The sequence below is a fragment of the Phyllostomus discolor genome, chromosome 2, assembly GCF_004126475.2.
Source record: "Phyllostomus discolor isolate MPI-MPIP mPhyDis1 chromosome 2, mPhyDis1.pri.v3, whole genome shotgun sequence".
NCBI classification, from domain to species: domain Eukaryota; kingdom Metazoa; phylum Chordata; class Mammalia; order Chiroptera; family Phyllostomidae; genus Phyllostomus; species Phyllostomus discolor.
The window spans coordinates 102,446,934-102,465,156 of record NC_040904.2 but is presented as its reverse complement, the minus strand read 5'-3'; the positions used below and the strand labels follow the sequence as shown (position 1 = coordinate 102,465,156).

General features: G+C 55.1%; 1 protein-coding gene across 1 annotated transcript in view; it reads left to right on the top strand.

Annotated features, from left to right (window-relative positions):
• ADCY5 (adenylate cyclase 5) overlaps positions 1–18,223 on the top strand; it is a 147,413-nt gene that overhangs the window by 99,921 nt on the left and 29,269 nt on the right. Inside the window, exons 4-11 of the mRNA XM_028504568.2 lie at positions 291–402; positions 2,069–2,196; positions 4,127–4,285; positions 5,121–5,262; positions 7,185–7,325; positions 13,653–13,675; positions 14,638–14,782; positions 16,006–16,103. Of these exons, the coding sequence (XP_028360369.1) occupies positions 291–402; positions 2,069–2,196; positions 4,127–4,285; positions 5,121–5,262; positions 7,185–7,325; positions 13,653–13,675; positions 14,638–14,782; positions 16,006–16,103 (948 nt within the window). The remainder of the gene's footprint in view (positions 1–290; positions 403–2,068; positions 2,197–4,126; positions 4,286–5,120; positions 5,263–7,184; positions 7,326–13,652; positions 13,676–14,637; positions 14,783–16,005; positions 16,104–18,223) is intronic.

Genomic DNA, 18,223 nt, shown 5'->3' with positions numbered 1-18,223 from the left:
CCCTGTCTGTGGTAAACTCAGGCAGGCATACCCTCCGAGGCCCCCTGTGCTCCTGCCCCCCACCCCCCGGGTGGTGGTGAGAATACGGAAGGAAGGACTGGAGGTGTCAGCAGGGTGAGGGCAGCATTCTCGGGACTCCAAGCCTGGGGCCTCTGTGCCCTCCCCAGCAGCCACGTGGAGCTTCCGGGGACTCATGTTGGTTGGCAGCCCTCCTAAGGCCAAGGGAGAGCCTGGCTGCATCCCCCTGACCTCCCGCCCTCAATGGGGTCTTCCTCCACCTGTGTCCCCAGCATCCTGTTTGCTGACATCGAGGGCTTCACCAGCCTGGCATCGCAGTGCACCGCCCAAGAGCTGGTCATGACCCTCAACGAGCTCTTCGCCCGCTTCGACAAGCTGGCTGCGGTGAGTCACCCTGTCCGTGCCCTCGGGCACCCAGTGCCTGAGCCAGGGCCAGCAGGGTGGCCGGGTCTGGGCTGCCTGAGGGAGGGTGCTGTGGTCAGGGACCGGATGAACCCCAGGGACCGGCACTGTGCCAGGGTGTGCCCTGCGGGGCAGAGCCTGCCACTGCGGACTGGCAGCTGGCAACCGTGGCTATGTGCCCTCCCACCCTGTGTCAGCCCCAGCTACACACTCAGCTGGAGATGCTTTCTCAGAGTCACGGGTCTGAGGGAGCAGGTAAGTGAGCCCACCCTCAGCGCAAGGGGATGGTGAGGCCTGCAGGCAACGCTGCCCAGACCCCTGAGGAATTTCTCTCCAGTGTGGGGCAAGTTAGGTGGCGTAGAGCCACTGTCCTGATGCGGCTGGCCAGAGTGGTCTGCAGACAGCCGGAGAGGACTCTCCAACCGTGGGACAGAGTGGAAGCAGCACCCTGGGGCAGGGAGGGGTGGGTGGTACTTCCTCCATTAGTCCCCATTTCCCAGCTTTCATGGCTCGTGGCTTGGGGTGATGCTCTGGGCCCCTGTGGAGCCCTTGTATGTCAGGGGCCACCCACTGTCGTGGCCCAGCGCTCGGCCGAGTCCCCTTTGCCCTCTGCAGGCACTAGCGCTGGACCACACCCCGCCCATTGTTTCACCACGGAACGCGGCCACGGGGAATAGGTCATGCCTGGCACTCGGGCATGGGTGAGCCTCAGATGAGTCCCGGTGCCCAGCTTCATAAAGGGACTTCCTTGAGGCGGACTTGGGCAGCTCTGAGGGGTGATTAATGGCCTTCTGTCTCAGTCCCAGTCCCAGAGGGGCTTGCCAGGTGACTCTGCTGAGCTGTTAGTGTTATTGTGGCTGGCACCTCAGCCCTGTGGGTGTCTTAGCACTTACTTGCTGGTTGAGCAGCCTCTTTTTTTTTTTAAGATTTTATTTATTTATTTTTAGAGAGGGGAAGGGAGGGAGAAAGAAAGAGAGAGGGAGAAACATGGTGTGAGAGAGAAACATCAATCAGTTGCTTCTCGCACGTGCCCCAGCTGGGTACAGAACCCAAAACTCCGGCGTGTGCCCTGACCAGGACTGAACGGGCGGTCTTTCACTTTGCGGGTGACAGCCAGCCCACTGAGCCACACCGGTCAGGGCTTTTCTTTTTCTTCTTTTTCTTTTTCCTTTTTTAAGATGTTATTTATTGAGCAGAACTCTTTGATAAAAACTCAGGCAGAGAGTCAGGCAAAGTTGCGGTTAAATCTTATTTCTTCTCCATTCTAATCATAAAAGGAGAAAAACCAGAACCTTAGGCCAGGAGTCAAGGTCTGCTCCAGGGGGTGTGGTGGGGCGGGGGACGCTGCCGCTCAGCCTGAGGCCTTCCTCACGCTGACCTGCCGCGTCTGCCCGGGTTGCTGCCCTAGAGTGGAGGAGGCTGGACTGCTCCCCGAGGGCTGCCCAGCCTGTCCTCTGTCCCCCGAGGCTTCGGATAGGCCTGTCCCGGGACGCGCCCCCCAACGTGGGATGCCCGCACTGGGTCTGTGCTCACTGCCCTAAAAGGCAAGCTATTCCAGGCATGGAGTGAATCTGTTTGCTTCCAGTTTTTTACCCTCCCACTTCACTGTCCTGCTATTTTTAATTTTTAAAATTAATTTGCTTTCCAGGAGAATCACTGTTTACGTATTAAGATCCTGGGGGATTGTTATTACTGCGTCTCGGGGCTGCCTGAAGCGAGGGCCGACCACGCCCACTGCTGCGTGGAGATGGGCATGGACATGATTGAGGCCATCTCGTAAGTGCCTGTCTCCAGGGGGAGACTGTCCATCTCCAGGAGTGCTGTCCTGTCTCCAGGGGGCCTGCCTGTCTACAGGGGGACTGTCCACAGCCCAAGGGATGGACTGGCTGGCCACCGGGTTAGACGGACAGAGCAGGGAAACAGTGGGGCAAAGCCATCTCCCCAGGACCATCAGCCTCATGGGAGGGCTGATTTGCACCTGCAGGTGTTGAGCCTGGGCTCCTTTCACCCACAGCAGCCTGGGAAGCTGCTGCCTGAGGAGCGCGTCCTGCAGGAAGGGAGGGCTTGGCGGGAGGTGGGGTTGCACCTCTGCAGGAGCGGAGGACGCGCCACAGCAGGCCATGTGGCCCTGCACTGCAGTCTCTCGTGTCCTCTCGCCATCACTCAGCCAGCGTGGACCCCCCAAGACGGGGAAGGTTGGGCTAACGGGGTGAACAGCTCTCCAGGGTGATACACCAAGGCAGGGGGAGGCAAATGCAGGTGTCCCCCTTTCACGAAAACCCATCCTTCCTGGGAGTGCAGGAAAAAGGATGCGGGCCAACTCTTGGGCATTGTCACCATAGGAGGAGCCCTGGTCATTAAAAGTCATGGACAACCCAAGCTTAAATGTCATCCGGGGGCAGGTCATAGGTTGCATCCGGGTTCAGTAACTTTGAGCGTTAGATGTCTGGGCAGAGGCAGAGGTCAGAGTAGCAGGCCAGGAAGTGGCCTGATTTGGTTTGGTTCCGTTGGGCAGTGTTTGCTGAGTGCCCCCACAGGCCCAGGCTAGCCAGTGGGTCCCTCGCGCAGAAGCATGGGGTCCGTTGAGGGAGAGAGGCTGGGACCCCACTGCCCTGATAGCAGGCATGCCGAGTGCACACCGCCAGGAAAGGGAGACCAGCGGTGGTGGGAGGTGTCACGGAGGCACCCATCGATTCCATTGAGAGGACCTACAGGGGCTTCCTGAAGGAGGTGGCCCTGGAGTAAGCCAGGAAGGTAGAATGAGATATGATCCACCTAAGCAAGCTGCCAGAGGCATTGTGGATGGAAGGAATGGCTCCAGTCAAGTAGTTGCAGGGTTGGTCCCGGGACAAGAGAAATGGCAGATGATATAAAGCTCCCCTGGGGTGCATGTCAGCCTCTCCCTCGTGGGGTGGGCCGGAGTTCTCATGGTCAGACTGCTGGCCCACAGCTGGCTGAGTGGGCTTTTCCCCAGGCTGTCAGGGAGGTCTAGGTCCCTAAAATGTGCACACTGTGCCCGCTTTCGCAGACCCTGGGAGCCAGACACATCCTGGAGATGTGTAGCCTCTGTCTTCCTCCCCTTCCTGCAGAGGGCCCACCTTCTCCCGGGCCCCGTGGGTTCGCGGTGCACGTAGCGGGGACTGGGGCGGCCTTCTGGCGCACAAGGACACCTAGTCCCCTGGCCCTGCCGGGGCTCCCCTTCTTTCCCGAGCGGACATGTGTGTCCTCTTTTACCCACCCGCCTCTGTTCTCCCGCCATGTGGATCAATCTAAGAGCATTATATGATGGGGTTTGTATTGGCTGTAACTTCCCCGTCTGGCTCAATCCGGCGCTAGTGTTCATTTGCATTTTCGGAACACAATTTAATTGACTGAGGGGGGAGCAGTGGCCCCAGGTGCCCCAGTGAGGGGAAGTGGTGGAGCCTGGGGTTTCATGTGAGCTGCTGCGCCACCTTGTGACCAAACCAGGAAGCAGCGCTTCTCACAGGTCACAGCCCCTGAGCTCCCGGGCCCCGCCCCTCCCCGCTCCCGCCCCCGCCTTGCAGGTTGAATAGTCTCAGGCTGGGTTTGGGTTGGCCCGGTGAGAAATGACTCTTTGACCCCTGCATCTTCTGACAGCCCCTGACCCCCTGCCTTCCAGCCTCACCCTCACTCTGTGTGCCTGGCCCCTGACCCCCTCCCAGCCTCACCCCTGCTCCATCCCCAGGTTGGTCCGGGAGGTGACGGGGGTGAACGTGAACATGCGCGTGGGAATTCACAGCGGGCGAGTACACTGCGGTGTCCTTGGTCTCAGGAAGTGGCAGTTCGACGTCTGGTCTAACGACGTCACGCTGGCCAACCACATGGAGGCCGGAGGCAAGGCTGGGTGAGTGAGGGCGCCGGCCGGGCCCAGACGTGGCCTCCGCCCAGGCCCACCTAGGGCGACTGTGAGGATCTGGGCTGGGGTGAGCAGCGGGGAGAGGCTTGAAATCCTGGGGTTGGTAGACTTTAAGCAGAAATTCTTCAACTTGAAAAATTACTTACATGACACATGGCAAGCTGCAGAGCCCATCAGGTCAATTTTACCAAGATACAGTGGGCAGGGCAGAGTTCTAGAGGGGAAGGAACCACAGATAACTTCAGGGGTCCCCAGGACAGAGAAGAGGTGGAATGTGACCCCGGGTGGACAGTGGGCAGGGCTGGACAGGCGAGGCCAGTGGGGCTGGAGAGCATCACCCGGGCTGAGGGGTGGGGCGAGGGCAGACACAGGAGAGGGAAACACAGTGTTCCAAGGAACGGAAGCCGAGCAGATGGCCTTTTAGGGGCACAGGTGAAAAGCCTACGCTAAGAAGGACGTGTATGCCAGGCGAGGATTTGGACACAGCTGACAGTAGAAGCCACTGCTGGCTCCTGAGCAGGTTTGCAAAGTCTGAGACTGCAGGCCGTGTTCTCCTGGCAGGCTAGTGATGTATTATACACTTATAATGATATGTCATAGACGTGAGACTGCGGTTGTGGTGAACACGGGCGGGGCGGGCCCTGCCTGGGGCGTTTTGGTGGCATTGGAGGCACACAGGACGTCGAGGTGGGGATTGAGCTTGGGGTCCACCTCTGAGCCAGGCTTTGAACCGTGGTTGTGTGGCTGCAGTTGGGTTCTGCTAGCAGCTACAGTTCAGAGTTCAGATTTCCTCCTCTCCTCCCGCTTCCCGCCCCACCTGCAGGCGCATCCACATCACCAAGGCCACACTCAACTACCTGAACGGCGACTACGAGGTGGAGCCGGGCTGCGGGGGCGAGCGCAACGCCTACCTCAAGGAGCACAGCATCGAGACCTTCCTCATCCTGCGCTGCACCCAGAAGCGGGTCCGGGGGCTGGGCCGGGAGGCTTGGGGGCTTCGGTCTTTGGGGAGGGACGTTTCTTGGCCTGCTGCTGCCTTCTCTCCTCGAGTCTAGTCAGGAATTCCTTATGTAGTCGCAGTTCCTGTGTCTTGGGAAGGACATCAGAGTTACAGGGGCCCTGCAAATGCTGCTGGCAAAGAGGGAGTGTTTTCACTTGGCTTCTGTTGCAAAAATGCTCAGGCCTCGGGTCAGTTAGCAACAGTGCCTCAGAAGGTCGGGAGCCAGGAGGAAGCCTCACGGAGACCCCTGCCTCGCTCCTCTCCCTCCTTTTCTGTTGCCCGAACTGAGCAGACTTTGTCCCTTCTCTCTCTCTCTCTCTCTTTCTCTCTCTCCCCTCCACCCCGCCTGTACTCGCGTATCTGTTTCTTGAACCTCAGTCTTTTCTTTCACTTTCTAGTTTCTTTCTCCATCTTCCCTTTGTCTCAGCCCACACTTACCAAAATATAAAACTGAATTATCAGCAGACTGCAGTGTTCTATTTCTAATAGTGTCATGTTCCAAGTTCTTAATTTTTAAAGTGAATGATGAGAACACTTTCTGTTTCGCCCTAGATTAAAATGCCTTTTACTTATGAATCTTTTAGTTGAATTTATCTGTTAGTCAGAGCCCTCTAACAGAGAAAAGCTTTCCTTTTTCTCCCCTAAGAAGTCAGACTAAAGCCATAATTAAGCTGTGAGAGAAGTTCAGGGAAAGTCTTGGATGGAAGCAAAAGTAGGTTTTAAAGGGAGGCTGGTGTCTTGGGGGCAGATGCCGACCCCGGGAGGGGACATCAGAGGGCAGGCACCTTGTTCTGCTCAGCAGGGTGCCCAGGACATGGACCCAGGCTACAGGGGCCTCTGGGGGCGCTGTGTCAGGCCCCTCACAGACCAGGAAGAGGATGGGAGGAAGCGGGGCACTTTGGGGAGAGCTCCTGGGGGCTTAATTGACACAGTTAAACATTTGCTTGTTGTTTGGCTAGAGTGTAAAAGAACTACAACGGTCCCAGGCCCTCCACCCACATCCCTCCTCTCTACCTCTTCACAAGGCCTCCAGCAGCGCCCCCTGCCTGCCCTCTACCCTGGGTTCTCTGGGTCTGGGTTCTTCCAGCTTGATGGGTGGTCCAGAAAGGGTGAAATGGAAACACAGAGACGCACAGACAGTGACCCCCACCCCGCAGCAGTGTCCGCTGACACAGTCTGTGCCCCCTTCTCGCTGCATCCCTAATGCTACACAAGCCCTCCCCAGGCTCAGGGAGGGAGCTGTGGGGAGGTTGCCTCAGGCCTTTTCAGGGGCCCTCCAAACCTTCAGGGGAGCCTATTTGGAGGGATGTGTGGACAGATGGATAGATGATCATGGCCAGCATGTGGGTGGCTGGCCGAGGCCCTGCTGTGCATTTGCACCATGCACACCAGCCTTTGTGTTTCATCTTCCAATGACCCTGACCTGTGGCAGCTGCTTTCTGAGCAGCAGGGCCTGCCCCGCTGCCCACTCTGCCAGGACATGCCTGTAAGTGGGTGGAGTTGAGAGAAAATCCCAGGTTTTCTCTCCCTCTGTCACCTGGGCATCTACAGACCCAGGCTCCACCCACCCCTGAGAATTCCCTGTAAGTGACAGAAGTTCCCAGGCCCATTGTGCTCTCCCAGAACCCACCTCATTGCCTCGTTCTGCCGCTCCCACCGGGGCCAGCCAGGGCCAGTGCTGGGGAGTCTGGGGAATTAGGGTGCTTTCTTGGGTGAGCTCTAGGATGTTAGCAGACTTCTGGGCTCCAGGCTGTGCAGAGAAGAGAGGAGCAGCTGCCTTAACCCTTGGGCATCTGGCTAGGCACCTGGGAGGAAGGAGAAACTCCACACGGGGGCCCATCTGGTGGGCCCTGGCCACAGGCTGATGCATCTGTGTTGCTCTCCCAGAAAGAAGAGAAGGCCATGATCGCCAAGATGAATCGCCAGAGAACCAATTCCATCGGACACAACCCGCCACACTGGGGAGCCGAGCGCCCCTTCTACAACCACCTGGGCGGCAACCAGGTGTCCAAGGAGATGAAGCGGATGGTGAGTGCCGGGCAGGGCAGTGTGTGGGCCGCACCCTCCGGGGTGGCCTCCTGGGGGTGTGAGGGCTGGGCCAGGCCCCTGGTGCTGCCGAGGGAATCCGGACGGCCACAGAAGGAACCACTGGAAGTGGGCTCACCCCAACTTTGGACTAGGAGCCAGAGTGCCTGACTCCTGGCCCTAGGCTCTCCCCATGAGCTCCACCATCTCCTGGCATGCCAAATTTGGCTTTGGAACAGAGTAGTGATGCCCCTTCCTCCCTGATGCAGGCTGGAAGCAGGCCCAGCTGGCTGGACCCAGGGTGAGGCCGTGGGGAGCTGGGTGGACATCAGTTGGTCAGATGTGTCTTCCAGCACCTGTGGCATTTGCCAGGCAGTTGACTCAGATGTTCAGAAACCATCCCAGTACTTTCTGGCAAGTGCCAAGTGATGGTCGCCTTTGCCCACTGTGCTGAGAAACACACCTGCTAACTCCAGCTGGCTGGTGGGTGCGAGCGGGCTGGGTGAGTGGAGGCCGAGGTAGGGTGCTACCCCCATCTCAAGGGTCCCTGCCTGCCTTGGGGGACAGGTACCCTCAGCGTCCCTGCATACAGGAGGGACGAGCCAATCCGAGATGTGTTGCTCAGGTCTCTCAGCGATGACAGAAAGGAACCGGGAGGCGGGAAGAAGAGGGATGACAGGGGTCCGGGACAGCAGTATGTTCCTTTCCTCCCCCCCCCTCCCGACCCCGAGAGCTCAGGGCAGCCTGGCTTCCAAGCAGGGCCCCTGCCCTGCCGAGGGGCTGGCTGAGGAGTAAGGGTGCAGGGATCGGTGTGTGGCCACACACCTCCCACGGAGCAGGGTGCAGGATGAGTGGGGTGCACGCACTAGAGCTCCTCGTCTGGGGTCTGTGGATCAGACTGGGTTTCAGTTGCAGCAGTAGGGGTGAGAGGCAGACCCCACGGGCATTCAGGGGACTGAGCCAGGGGCCTGAGGGAGGGGACAGCCTCAGACCCAGGCAGTCTGCTCTTTGCCAGCTAGCAAGTAGCAGATGACAAGGGTTTAAGGAAAGTGTATGGGAAAAATAATGAATTGGGTCAAGACCCCCACTTTATTTTTGATGGTAAAGAATTGACTTGCAGGACACCAAGGTTTTGAGGGAGCAGAGTGGGAGAGGCCCAGGCTTACCCCTGAGCTTTGAACTTGGACTTCCACAGTGTTGCCCAGGGCTCCAGCCACCCCGTTCCTTCCCTCAAGGGCCCTCCCAAGAGCAAAGAGCTGTCGGTGGGCCCTCCTGTTCTCACCCCAGCCCTTTAGTAATCTTCTAGAGACTCTGTGCCCACAAGACCAGAGTGGCCTAGAGCGGGTGAGGAGAGGGGAGAGACTGAGAGCAGGGTGGAAGGAGTGAGGCTCTCATCTCTGCGGGAAGAACGAGAGGAACAGGGGAGCAGGAAGACAGGGAGAGGGTAAGGGGGGGAAGAAGCAGGAGAGGAGGGAGTGTGGGGAAGGAGGAGACGATGGAGTAATCAAGGTGAAGAGGAGGAGCCACCACCAGGCAGGAAAGGTACCTGAGGGTACTTTATGTATAAAATCTGTGGAAATTTTTTTTTAGTGATATTTGGTATAAGTGAGACTTTTTGGTTATTTCAGAGCCTCAGAGGCAGTTTGGACAATAAACACCAGTTTGGCAGGCATGTTACTCAGCGTTAGGACACGGAACTTGGAAGAGTTAGCACAAGGGCCGGACCCGACCACGAGCTGTCTTGCGGAGACTGGCTGCAGGCAAGGCTGCCTCAGGGTGTCAGTGGCCTCCCCATCCCGGCTGGGCAGAGTCACCCAGGGGGCCGGCATCCGAGTGCCCACTCCTGGTCCCCTGGGATGCCCGGGCAGTGTCTGGGCTGGGGGCGGGACAGGTCGCAGCTGTCCCCCAGCGCACCACTGGCCAGAGGAGAGCTGCGGCCCTGACTGCCCTTGAAGACGGCCTGGGCACGGGGTGGGGGTGGGCATCAGGTGCAGCAGGGGCTGAGAGCAGAAAGGTGCTAACTTGTGGTCAGGGGTTTATTTCTTTAAATCTTTTTCCAACTTTTAGTCAGCTTTTTAAACATAGCCATGGCCACGCTGGTGTGTGTAGGCACAAGAGTTGTAATAAGGTCCCTGATTTAGTATTAGCTAGTAAGGTGGGCGGGGTGAGTGTGGAAAGACTTCTCAGAATCTGACCAGCCCTGGGGAAGCTCTGCATGGTGAGGGGGCAGCGGGCGGGGCCCCAGGACCCCGGGGAGACGAGCAGCGTCACGCTGTAGTGGTCCAAACCCGAGGCTGTGCCTCAGTGTGGACGGCCATGACCTCTGCTTTTGCTTTAGGTCTGACGGGGAGGACTCGGGAACCACACAAATCCCTGAGCTGAGCTGCTCCCCGGAAGTGCTGAGGCACAAACCGTAGAAACCCATCTGAGGGTCCCCCTATCCTGGCTGAGGACTGTTGTCCTAGAACGAGTAAGCAGGTTCAGGGACTTGAATTCAGTCTGCTGGATGATGTTCTTAATGATTATCTGCCATGGTTTACAGACCAAAGGGTTTTCTGATGTGTCAGCTCTCCACCCCACGCAGTTGCTGAGCTCTCCACACCAACGTGGCCCCAAGCGTGCTCAGGGTGGGCCTGGCCCACACACCAGCCCCAGCAGACCACCGAAGGAGAGCCAGACAGTGAGAAACAGGTTTATTGGAAACGCGTCAGGAATAGTTCTGACCTGTCGAGAGCAGCATAGGCATAGTGAAGCTCGGTCGTTTGCAGCCCTGGAGCAAAATCATTGCCGGCCCCTGGGCTGGGATTCATAGGCCCACCACGTCCCTTCATGTTCCACAGGGAGCTGGCCCGGCCAGGCTCCACTGCCTGCTCACATTTGTGCTCTGGGCGTCCCTGGATGGCCAGCAGGGGCCTGCACCAGACGGAGCTCTCACCCGAGTGTCACCAACTCCTCCAGCCTGGGGCCCGGGCAGTGAGGCGGGCTGGGTCTTGCAGCCTGGATGGAAGGCCTGGTGATTCTCAGAGGACGGGAGGCAGCTGCCAGGCAGCCTGGGAGGAGCTCAGAGCCCACAGTCGGGCACTTGCAGGTGCCACTAGAGGCTGCCGGGGCCTCTGGGAGCCCTCTGCTGAAGGGGTGAGGGTAGCACAGAGATAGAGCCCCTCGATGCCATTAGGACCCATCACTCTTAGTGCCCAGCAGCTCTAGCTCATGGAGACCAATATAAACCCTGCTTTTGGTATTTTCAAGCCACGGAAATGAAGAGGGGTGTGTTCACTGGGCTTTGGGTTTACCCAGCATACGCCAGCCTCCCTGTCCGCACAGCAGCGTGCTCCCTGCCAGGCCACAGAGGTGAGAGGCTGTCCTCCGGCCTCGTCCCGGCAACCGGTGCCTTACTGGAAACTGCCAGTGCCGGCCTCTTGTCACCTCCCCCACTGCCCCACTCCACCTCTTCCTGTTTCAGGGAACCCTCCCTCCAGTCCCCCACACTGTGGACTCTACAGATCCACTTGTGTTCGGACTTTGAGTTTGGCAACCAGCAAGGGACTTTCCCACTCTCACCCCAGCCCAGCGTCTGTGAGCGTCGGAGCAGCAGTCAACCCGAGGGCCCGGCGGGCTCCTCACTGCTGGGTCCTTCCAGGAACACGCTGGCCCTCAGGCACCAGAAAGCTGCTGTGGGTAACCTGAGTTCAGTTTCCTTAAGTCAAGTCTTGTGAACTCCTGGGAGATTTTATTTATTTTTTAAAAACATATTTGATTGATTATGCTACTACAGTTGTTCCCGTTTTTCTCCCTTTTCCCCCCTCTGCCCAGTACCCATTCCCACCAGCATTCCTCACCCCTTATTCATGTCCACGGGTCACATACAAGTTCTTTGGCTTCTCCATTTCCTATGCTATTCTTAACCTCCCCCTGTTCTATTCTGTACCTACCAATCTGTACTTCTTAATGCACCTTTTCCCCATCCTCCCCTTTTCCCCTCAACTGATAAGCCTTCAAATAAGCTCCATGTCTATGATTCTATCTATGACTCTGTTTCTGTTCTGATTTTTTGCTTAGTTTGTTTTTTAGATTCAATTGTTGATAGTTGTGAATTTATTGCCACTTTAGTGCTCATAGTTTTGATTTTCTTCTTTTTCTTAAGTAAGTCCCTTTAATATTTCATATAATAGTGACTTGGTAATGATGAATTCCTTGAGCTTTACCTTGTCTTGGAAGCACTTTATCTGCCCTTCCATTCTAAGTGATAGCTTTGCTGGATAGAGTGATCTAGTTTGTAGGTCTTTGCCTTTCACTGCTTTATTACTTCTTTCCAGCCCCTTCCAGCCTGCAAAGTTTATTTTGAGAAATCAGCTGACAGTCTTATGGGAACTCCTTTGTAGGTGACTGTCTGTTTTTCTCTTGCTGCTTGTGAGATTCTCTCTTTATCTTTAACCTTTGGAATTTTAATTACGATGTATTTTGTTGTGATCTTCTTGGGTCCATCTTGTTTGGGACTGTCTGTGTTTTCTGGACTTGTATGTCTATTTCCTTCACCAAATTAGGGAAGTTTTCAATTTCTTGTTCTTTCTCTTCTCCTCCTGGTACCCCTATGATTCAAATGTTGGTACATTTGAAGTTGTCCCAGATGCTCCTTAGCCTATCCTTATTCTTTTGGATTCTTTTTTCTTCTTGCTGTTCTAATGGAATGTTTTTTTCTTCCTTATGCTCCAAATCATTGATCTGAGTCTCAGCTTCATCCGCTCCACTGTTGGTTCCCTGTAAATTTTTCTTTATTTCACTTAGTGTAACTTTCATTTCTGCCTGAGTCTTTTTTTATGCTGTTGAAGTACCCAATGAATCCCTTGAGCATCCTTTTAATGAGTGTTTTGAACTCTGCATCTGGTAGATTGCTTATGTCCATTTTGTTTAGTTCTTTATTTGGAGTTTTAACCTATTCTTTCATTTGGGCCATGTTTCTCTGTCTCCTCATTTTGGCAGCTCCCTGTGTTTGTTTCTGTGTAGTAGGTGGAGCTGCCTTGACTCCCTGTCTTAGCAGTGTGGCCTAGTGTAGAAAAGGGCACTGTAAGTTGAATGAGGTAGAGCCTTAGTCAGTCGCCAGGGAGGGGCAACCCATGTGAAGCAGATTGATGGAGTCTCCGATATGGTGTTGCCGTTCTGTGTCTCTGTGTGTGGTAGTGCTCAGAGAGGGGGCAGTGCCTCTGCCTGGCCTCTGGAGTTTTGTCCAGGAGGAAGCTGTCCCCTGGCACTCGCCCTGATGCTAGACATTTCAGTTTCTCCCCATATGCCACTGGTGTCCTTCCAGCTGCTTCCCAGTGCTGAAGCCCAGAGGGAGTGAGTCTGTAAGAAAGTCCTAAGTCTGTTGCAGTCCCTTTAAGAGGAGATTCCTAAGAATCCTGCAGTTTCTTTTGCCACCACAAACCCCACTGTATTTTACAATCAGAAGTTATGGGGACTCATCTTCCTGGCACTGGAACCCTGGGCTGGATGGTCTGGTATGGGGCTGGGATCTCTTGCTCCCGAGGCATCCCTCCCAATTTTTATCTATTGCATGTGGGATTGGGACCTCCCATCCCACATCTCTGCGCTCAGTGCCTCTTCGTACATCTCTGCCCCTCCTACCTGTCTGGATGAATGTGGTTTCTGTAATTCCCTGGTTGGTGGACTTCCATACAGCTTGATTTTCTGACAATTCTGGGTGATAGTTGTTTTGTAGTCTAATTGAAATTTTTGCCGTTTGTGCAAGGAGTTGAGCCATGTTTACCTATGCCTCCATCTTGACTGGAAGTCCCTTCTAAGAGATTTTATATGTGCTCAGTGGGGGTGGGGGGTGAGTGTGCCAGTGGGTGTGTGTGCACATGTGTGCACATATGTGAGGACTGATCAGCTTAGAGGTTTCTCTTACGAGTAAGTGGCAGAATTGGGAGTGGACGCTTCATACCCAGGGTCCAGACAGAAGGGGAGGGGAGGTTTGAAGAAAATGACAAGGAGTTGGGTATGGGGACAGGAAGAACTTAGACACATGAGTTTTGCCAGTGGATGAAATTTTTGCACAGTGCACTCCCAGCATCTAGCACAGAGCCTGTCCCATAGGAAGAACACAGCTGTATTCACTGAAGGAAGGAAGGAAGGGAGGGAGGGGAGAGGAGGGGAGGGGAGGGGAGGGGAGGGGAGGAAGGGCTATTGAGTGACAACCCTTCCTTATGCTCAAGTTCCTTGGTGAACTGTAGAGAGGAATGAGCTGCCCCCGTCCCACAGGCCCATCTTTGGAAGCCTCCATATCCAGTCCTCTCTCTTCTCATGCTCCTCTCCTTTCTTTGTCTCTTGTAGGGCTTTGAAGACCCCAAGGACAAGTGAGTAATGTGCCTTCATTATTCCTGCTCCTGGGCCTAGGGGATAGCTTCAGATCTGCCCCATAGCTTTATTTCCCCACACTCCATGGGCAAGGAGTGCATGCACGTGGTCTTGACTGAGAGTGTCCGGAGACCATGGCAGCTGAGGGATGGGCAGTCCAGGAGTGCAGGCTGCCCACCGGAGAGGCTGGGCCCCGACATTGCCCATACATAATCTCCACTCCATGCACACACTCCACTTACACACACTCTGCACATGTGTGTGTACATGCACATGCACATGTGCATGGAACTCAGAAAAGTGCAGACCTTGTACAGTGGTCACACACAGCGCCTGCCACATCCCAGTGCCCTGAGGGAATGTCCTCCATCTCCTCCACTTCCCAGTTCTCGGGGACTCTCAGAAACTCCACTCAAGGACTGGGCTTCACCCTAATAAATACGGTTTTTAGTTCAGCACCCAAAGCTCATAAAACCTGCCTCCCAGGGAGCCTGAGCCAGGTTAAAGTGACCAGGCGGGTCACAGGCCCTGTGCCTGAAGTCTCCCCTCCTGATCTCAGCCTTTGTTTCTGGATGATGCTACAGCTGGAGAATAGAGCAGATATCGTTACCTGTGGGGAGAAAACAATTAAACCTTCCATAATAACTCATTATTATGATGATGTAGTAATCTATCAATAGAGTCAGAAAAGCCTGTTGTCAGTGGGGCCCTCCAGCCAGCGGGTCCGAGACTTAAGCAGTTTTCTATGCATGCATGCAGTTGTTAGAGAGGGGCCTTGGGCTCCCGGCTGTCCTGGCCTCAGTCTCAGCTTCCCTACCCCTTATGAGGGCTGATCTTGGGGGGCGCAGGGCCTCTCATGAGGCCCCCGTGCACAGGTAGAGTGACCCTGTGTAGGCGCCCCCTGGTGGTCAGCCCCTTGGCTGAGGTTATGCTGTCTTGAATCTGTGCCTCTTGCTCCCAGGAATGCCCAGGAAAGTGCAAACCCTGAGGATGAAGTGGACGAATTTCTGGGCCGTGCCATTGATGCCAGGAGCATTGACAGGCTGCGGTCGGAGCATGTTCGCAAGTTCCTCTTGACCTTCAGGGAGCCTGACTTAGAGAAGAAGGTACGGCACCCTGGACGGAAGGAGGCTCCGGGCAGAGCCAGGGCCTGCGGCGGGGAAACAAGGCAGCGGGCACTCCTTCCCGTCTCCGTCACTGTTGGCAGACCCCTTCCTGTCACCTCCGTTTCCCCAGCTCTGACGCCACCCTGCCCGGGGAATGGAGGTTTCAGGAAGCCCTCCTTGTCTGGAAGGGATGAATCTTAACCTCCTTGTGCCTCAGTTTCCTTCACTGGGAAATGGAGATATTTAGCACACCTACCTCAAGGGGTCGTAGTGAGGATTAGACAAGTCCGTACATGTAAAACACATAAGACAGCATCTGCCACATAGCATGTGTTCAATAAATGTTAGTTGCTATTTGTATTATTTTTGTTGTGTTATTGTTATCACTAGCAATGGACCACCAACTACACTGAACCTCGAAGTATTAGAATTGGAAGGGCAGTCAAAATCTCTGGTCCTGTCTTCTTTAACTGTGACTGAGAGAGTAAAACTCAGAGTGGTTGCTGCAGTGGCTGTCCTCTGGGCCACCCGGTGAAGTAGTGACAGAGCCGGGACCAGTTGCCCTGGTTCAGGGTCTTTGTTCCAGGTCACAGGCTCTCCCCGGTGTTCGGTTAAAATGGGCTCAGTGAACCCATGTCATCGTCGAGGGAAGCAAACCTAATCCGGAGGGAAAGTCATGGAAGGGAACTACTCTGTTCACTGGCAGTTATGGAGCTGACGTGGACCGCCTTTTCGGGGTGGCTCCGTGCTAGGCCGGCCACTGTGTGGTGGCTGGTTGGTGTTGTGGGAGGAGCTGGGGCTGGGGGTCAGGACCTTGGAGATGAGCTGTGTGATTGTGGACAAGTCTTGTGACCTCTCTGAGCCCCAGCTTACTCATCCCTGAAGCAGAAACGACAGCGGTCCTGTGCCTACTTCCTGGCGTGCTTGCAAGGCTCACAATGATGCATGCAGACGGTGCTCAGGGATTTAGCCATGATCCTTACGAATCACTCTCCTGGTGATCTGGTCTGCAACGACTTTCTGGTCTGACCCAGTTCAGCTCCCTTCCCCACCAGCATTGCCTTAATGGCAGTTTGGACAGGTTTCTCAAGGCTTAAGGCTAGCCCTGGTTCTCAGGTCTTCCACATGCTGGGAGTGGGCTGCCCTGAGTGTGTCTGGGATGGAAGGGGCTGGAGCAGACCTGGCTGGTGCCTTTGCCCCTCACTCTGCCCGTGTCCTCTCAGTACTCCAAGCAGGTGGATGACCGATTCGGTGCCTACGTGGCGTGTGCCTCGCTGGTCTTCCTCTTCATCTGCTTTGTCCAGATCACCATCGTGCCCCAGTAAGTACCCTTCCTCCTGGGGTCCCTCCTCTGGCTCCAGGGACTGCAGGGGTGTGAGGGAGGTCTGAAGTGGAGCAGAGGTGGGAATCTGGGCTGAACTTGGTCAACAGAGAGAGAAGTTTCCAAATGTGTCCTCAGTGGGACCAGGAAGCTGGGAGTCTGGCCTCTCTGTGACAGGGAGGCCACGTGCTCCTTCCAGGGTGGAAACTCCTCGCTGGGTGCCACCAGGCCGTGTGGGAGGCTCCTTGTCACTCCATCAGCTCACCATCCCATTTGAATCCATACCACTGGGCCTATCGAATCACCCAGAGTCTTCACCAGGCTCGCTCCTGCATGACCTTGGTTTCTTGCAAAACAAATCAGTACTTCTTCAACAGATACATGTTGTTTTGCTCCTCTGGATATTTTGAAGAATGGATTTTAGGTTCTGAAGGCTTTCTCAAAGAGATGCTCCTGAACTCTTGAGGACTGGCTGTGTCTCTGAGAGAGAGCTATGGCTTCCCAGAGGACCGCTCTGAGGGGGCAGTGGCTTTTGCAAATGCTGGTTTGGTCATTCATAGTCCGGTCACACCTAGGCAAGAAAGATAACCGCTCCACATGTGTCTGTGTGTGTGCACGTATGTGTGCATGCATGCACGTATACGAGACATCTTTTTAGCTTTTTATTATGCAGTATTTCACACATACAGAAAAGTAATTGATGTAACTAATGCCCATCCCCTAGATATAACAGTTGTTGATATTTTGCTTTTCTTTCTGTTTTTCTTTAAAGCTAATGTTAGACACAAGGACATTTTGTCCCCCAAAACCTCAACATGCATCTCTTTTAAGGGGGTTTTCCTTCTTCGCCACCTTGCCTCACCCTCCACCTACGGCTGTCTAACACCGAGCCCGTGGTCAGGTTCCCAGCACATCCTCTACTGCCGGTGTATCCACGGCCAGGGTCTACGCAGAACCGCCTGGTGCATTTGGTTATGTCTTGGAAGTTTAATTTAATCCAGAAGAGTCTCCTCACCCTAATGCCTTCTGTTTTTCATTTTGAAATAACTGTTGGTTTATAGAAAAGTTACAAAATATTGCAGAGAGTTTCTTTATTTCCTTCATCCAGTCTCCCTTATGGTGGCCACTTACGTAACCCAAGTAGAATAGTCAAACCCAGGAAGCTAACACTGGGATGGTCCTCCTGACTGCTCCACAGACCATGCACTGATTCCGCCAGTGTCGCCCCAAATGGCCTTTTCTGCGGCCAAGAGCCAGTGCAGGGCCCCCACGTTGTGTCTGGCGGTCACCTCTCCTTGGTCCCCACCACTCCCTGATCCTCTCTCAGCCTCTACTTGTCTTCCGTGGCCTTGGCACCTCGGACGAGTGCTGGCCAGTCAGTGTGTACACTGTCTCTCCATTTGGTGGGTCTGGTGTTTTCTCCTGAGTGGATTGAGGTTATGCTTTTTGACAAGAGTCCCACAGGAGTGACGTGTCCTTTTGGTTGGTCACGTCAGGAGATACATGATGTCAACATGTCTTACTGCTCAACACCTTCTATTTTCCATGGCACTTACGTTGAAGAGCTGGCTCTTACCCTTTATCTGCTGGGACTCTGTCAGAACGCCATACCCCAGCTGCCAGCTGCCCCTGGTCACACAGCTGGTGCCCGTTGCCCCTGCGCAGCGGCCATGCAGAGCTGGTGGGACCAGGGGTTGTTATGGGCATAGGACCCTACTCTGTCTGAATTGAAGTGGAGCCACAGGTGTAAGTAAGGGCTTTCTGCCCCATTGCCAATAAAAGTACCCTTGGCGTGGGTGCATAATTCTGCCTCCGTGCCCCTTTTCCTTTCCTGCAGCGTGGCTCAGGGCCGGGTCATCCCACTGCCCCGCGCTGCCTCCAGCGGCTTCATTCCCTCCTCAGGCCACACAGCTCCGAGTGGCGAAGGCACTGGCAGAGGTCATTCTCTAGCCGTCCTCTCTCTCTGAGAGCTTAAAAGCTACTTTAAAGGTCTTTATTTTTTAAAGGCCTCTGAAGCGAGTTCTCTCCCCTTGTTCTATTTGTCTAAGGCAGCTAAGTATTGGCTTCTGGGGGAGCCTGGAACAAAGACCCCATTTGAATGCCTCCCTAGCGTGTCCCCT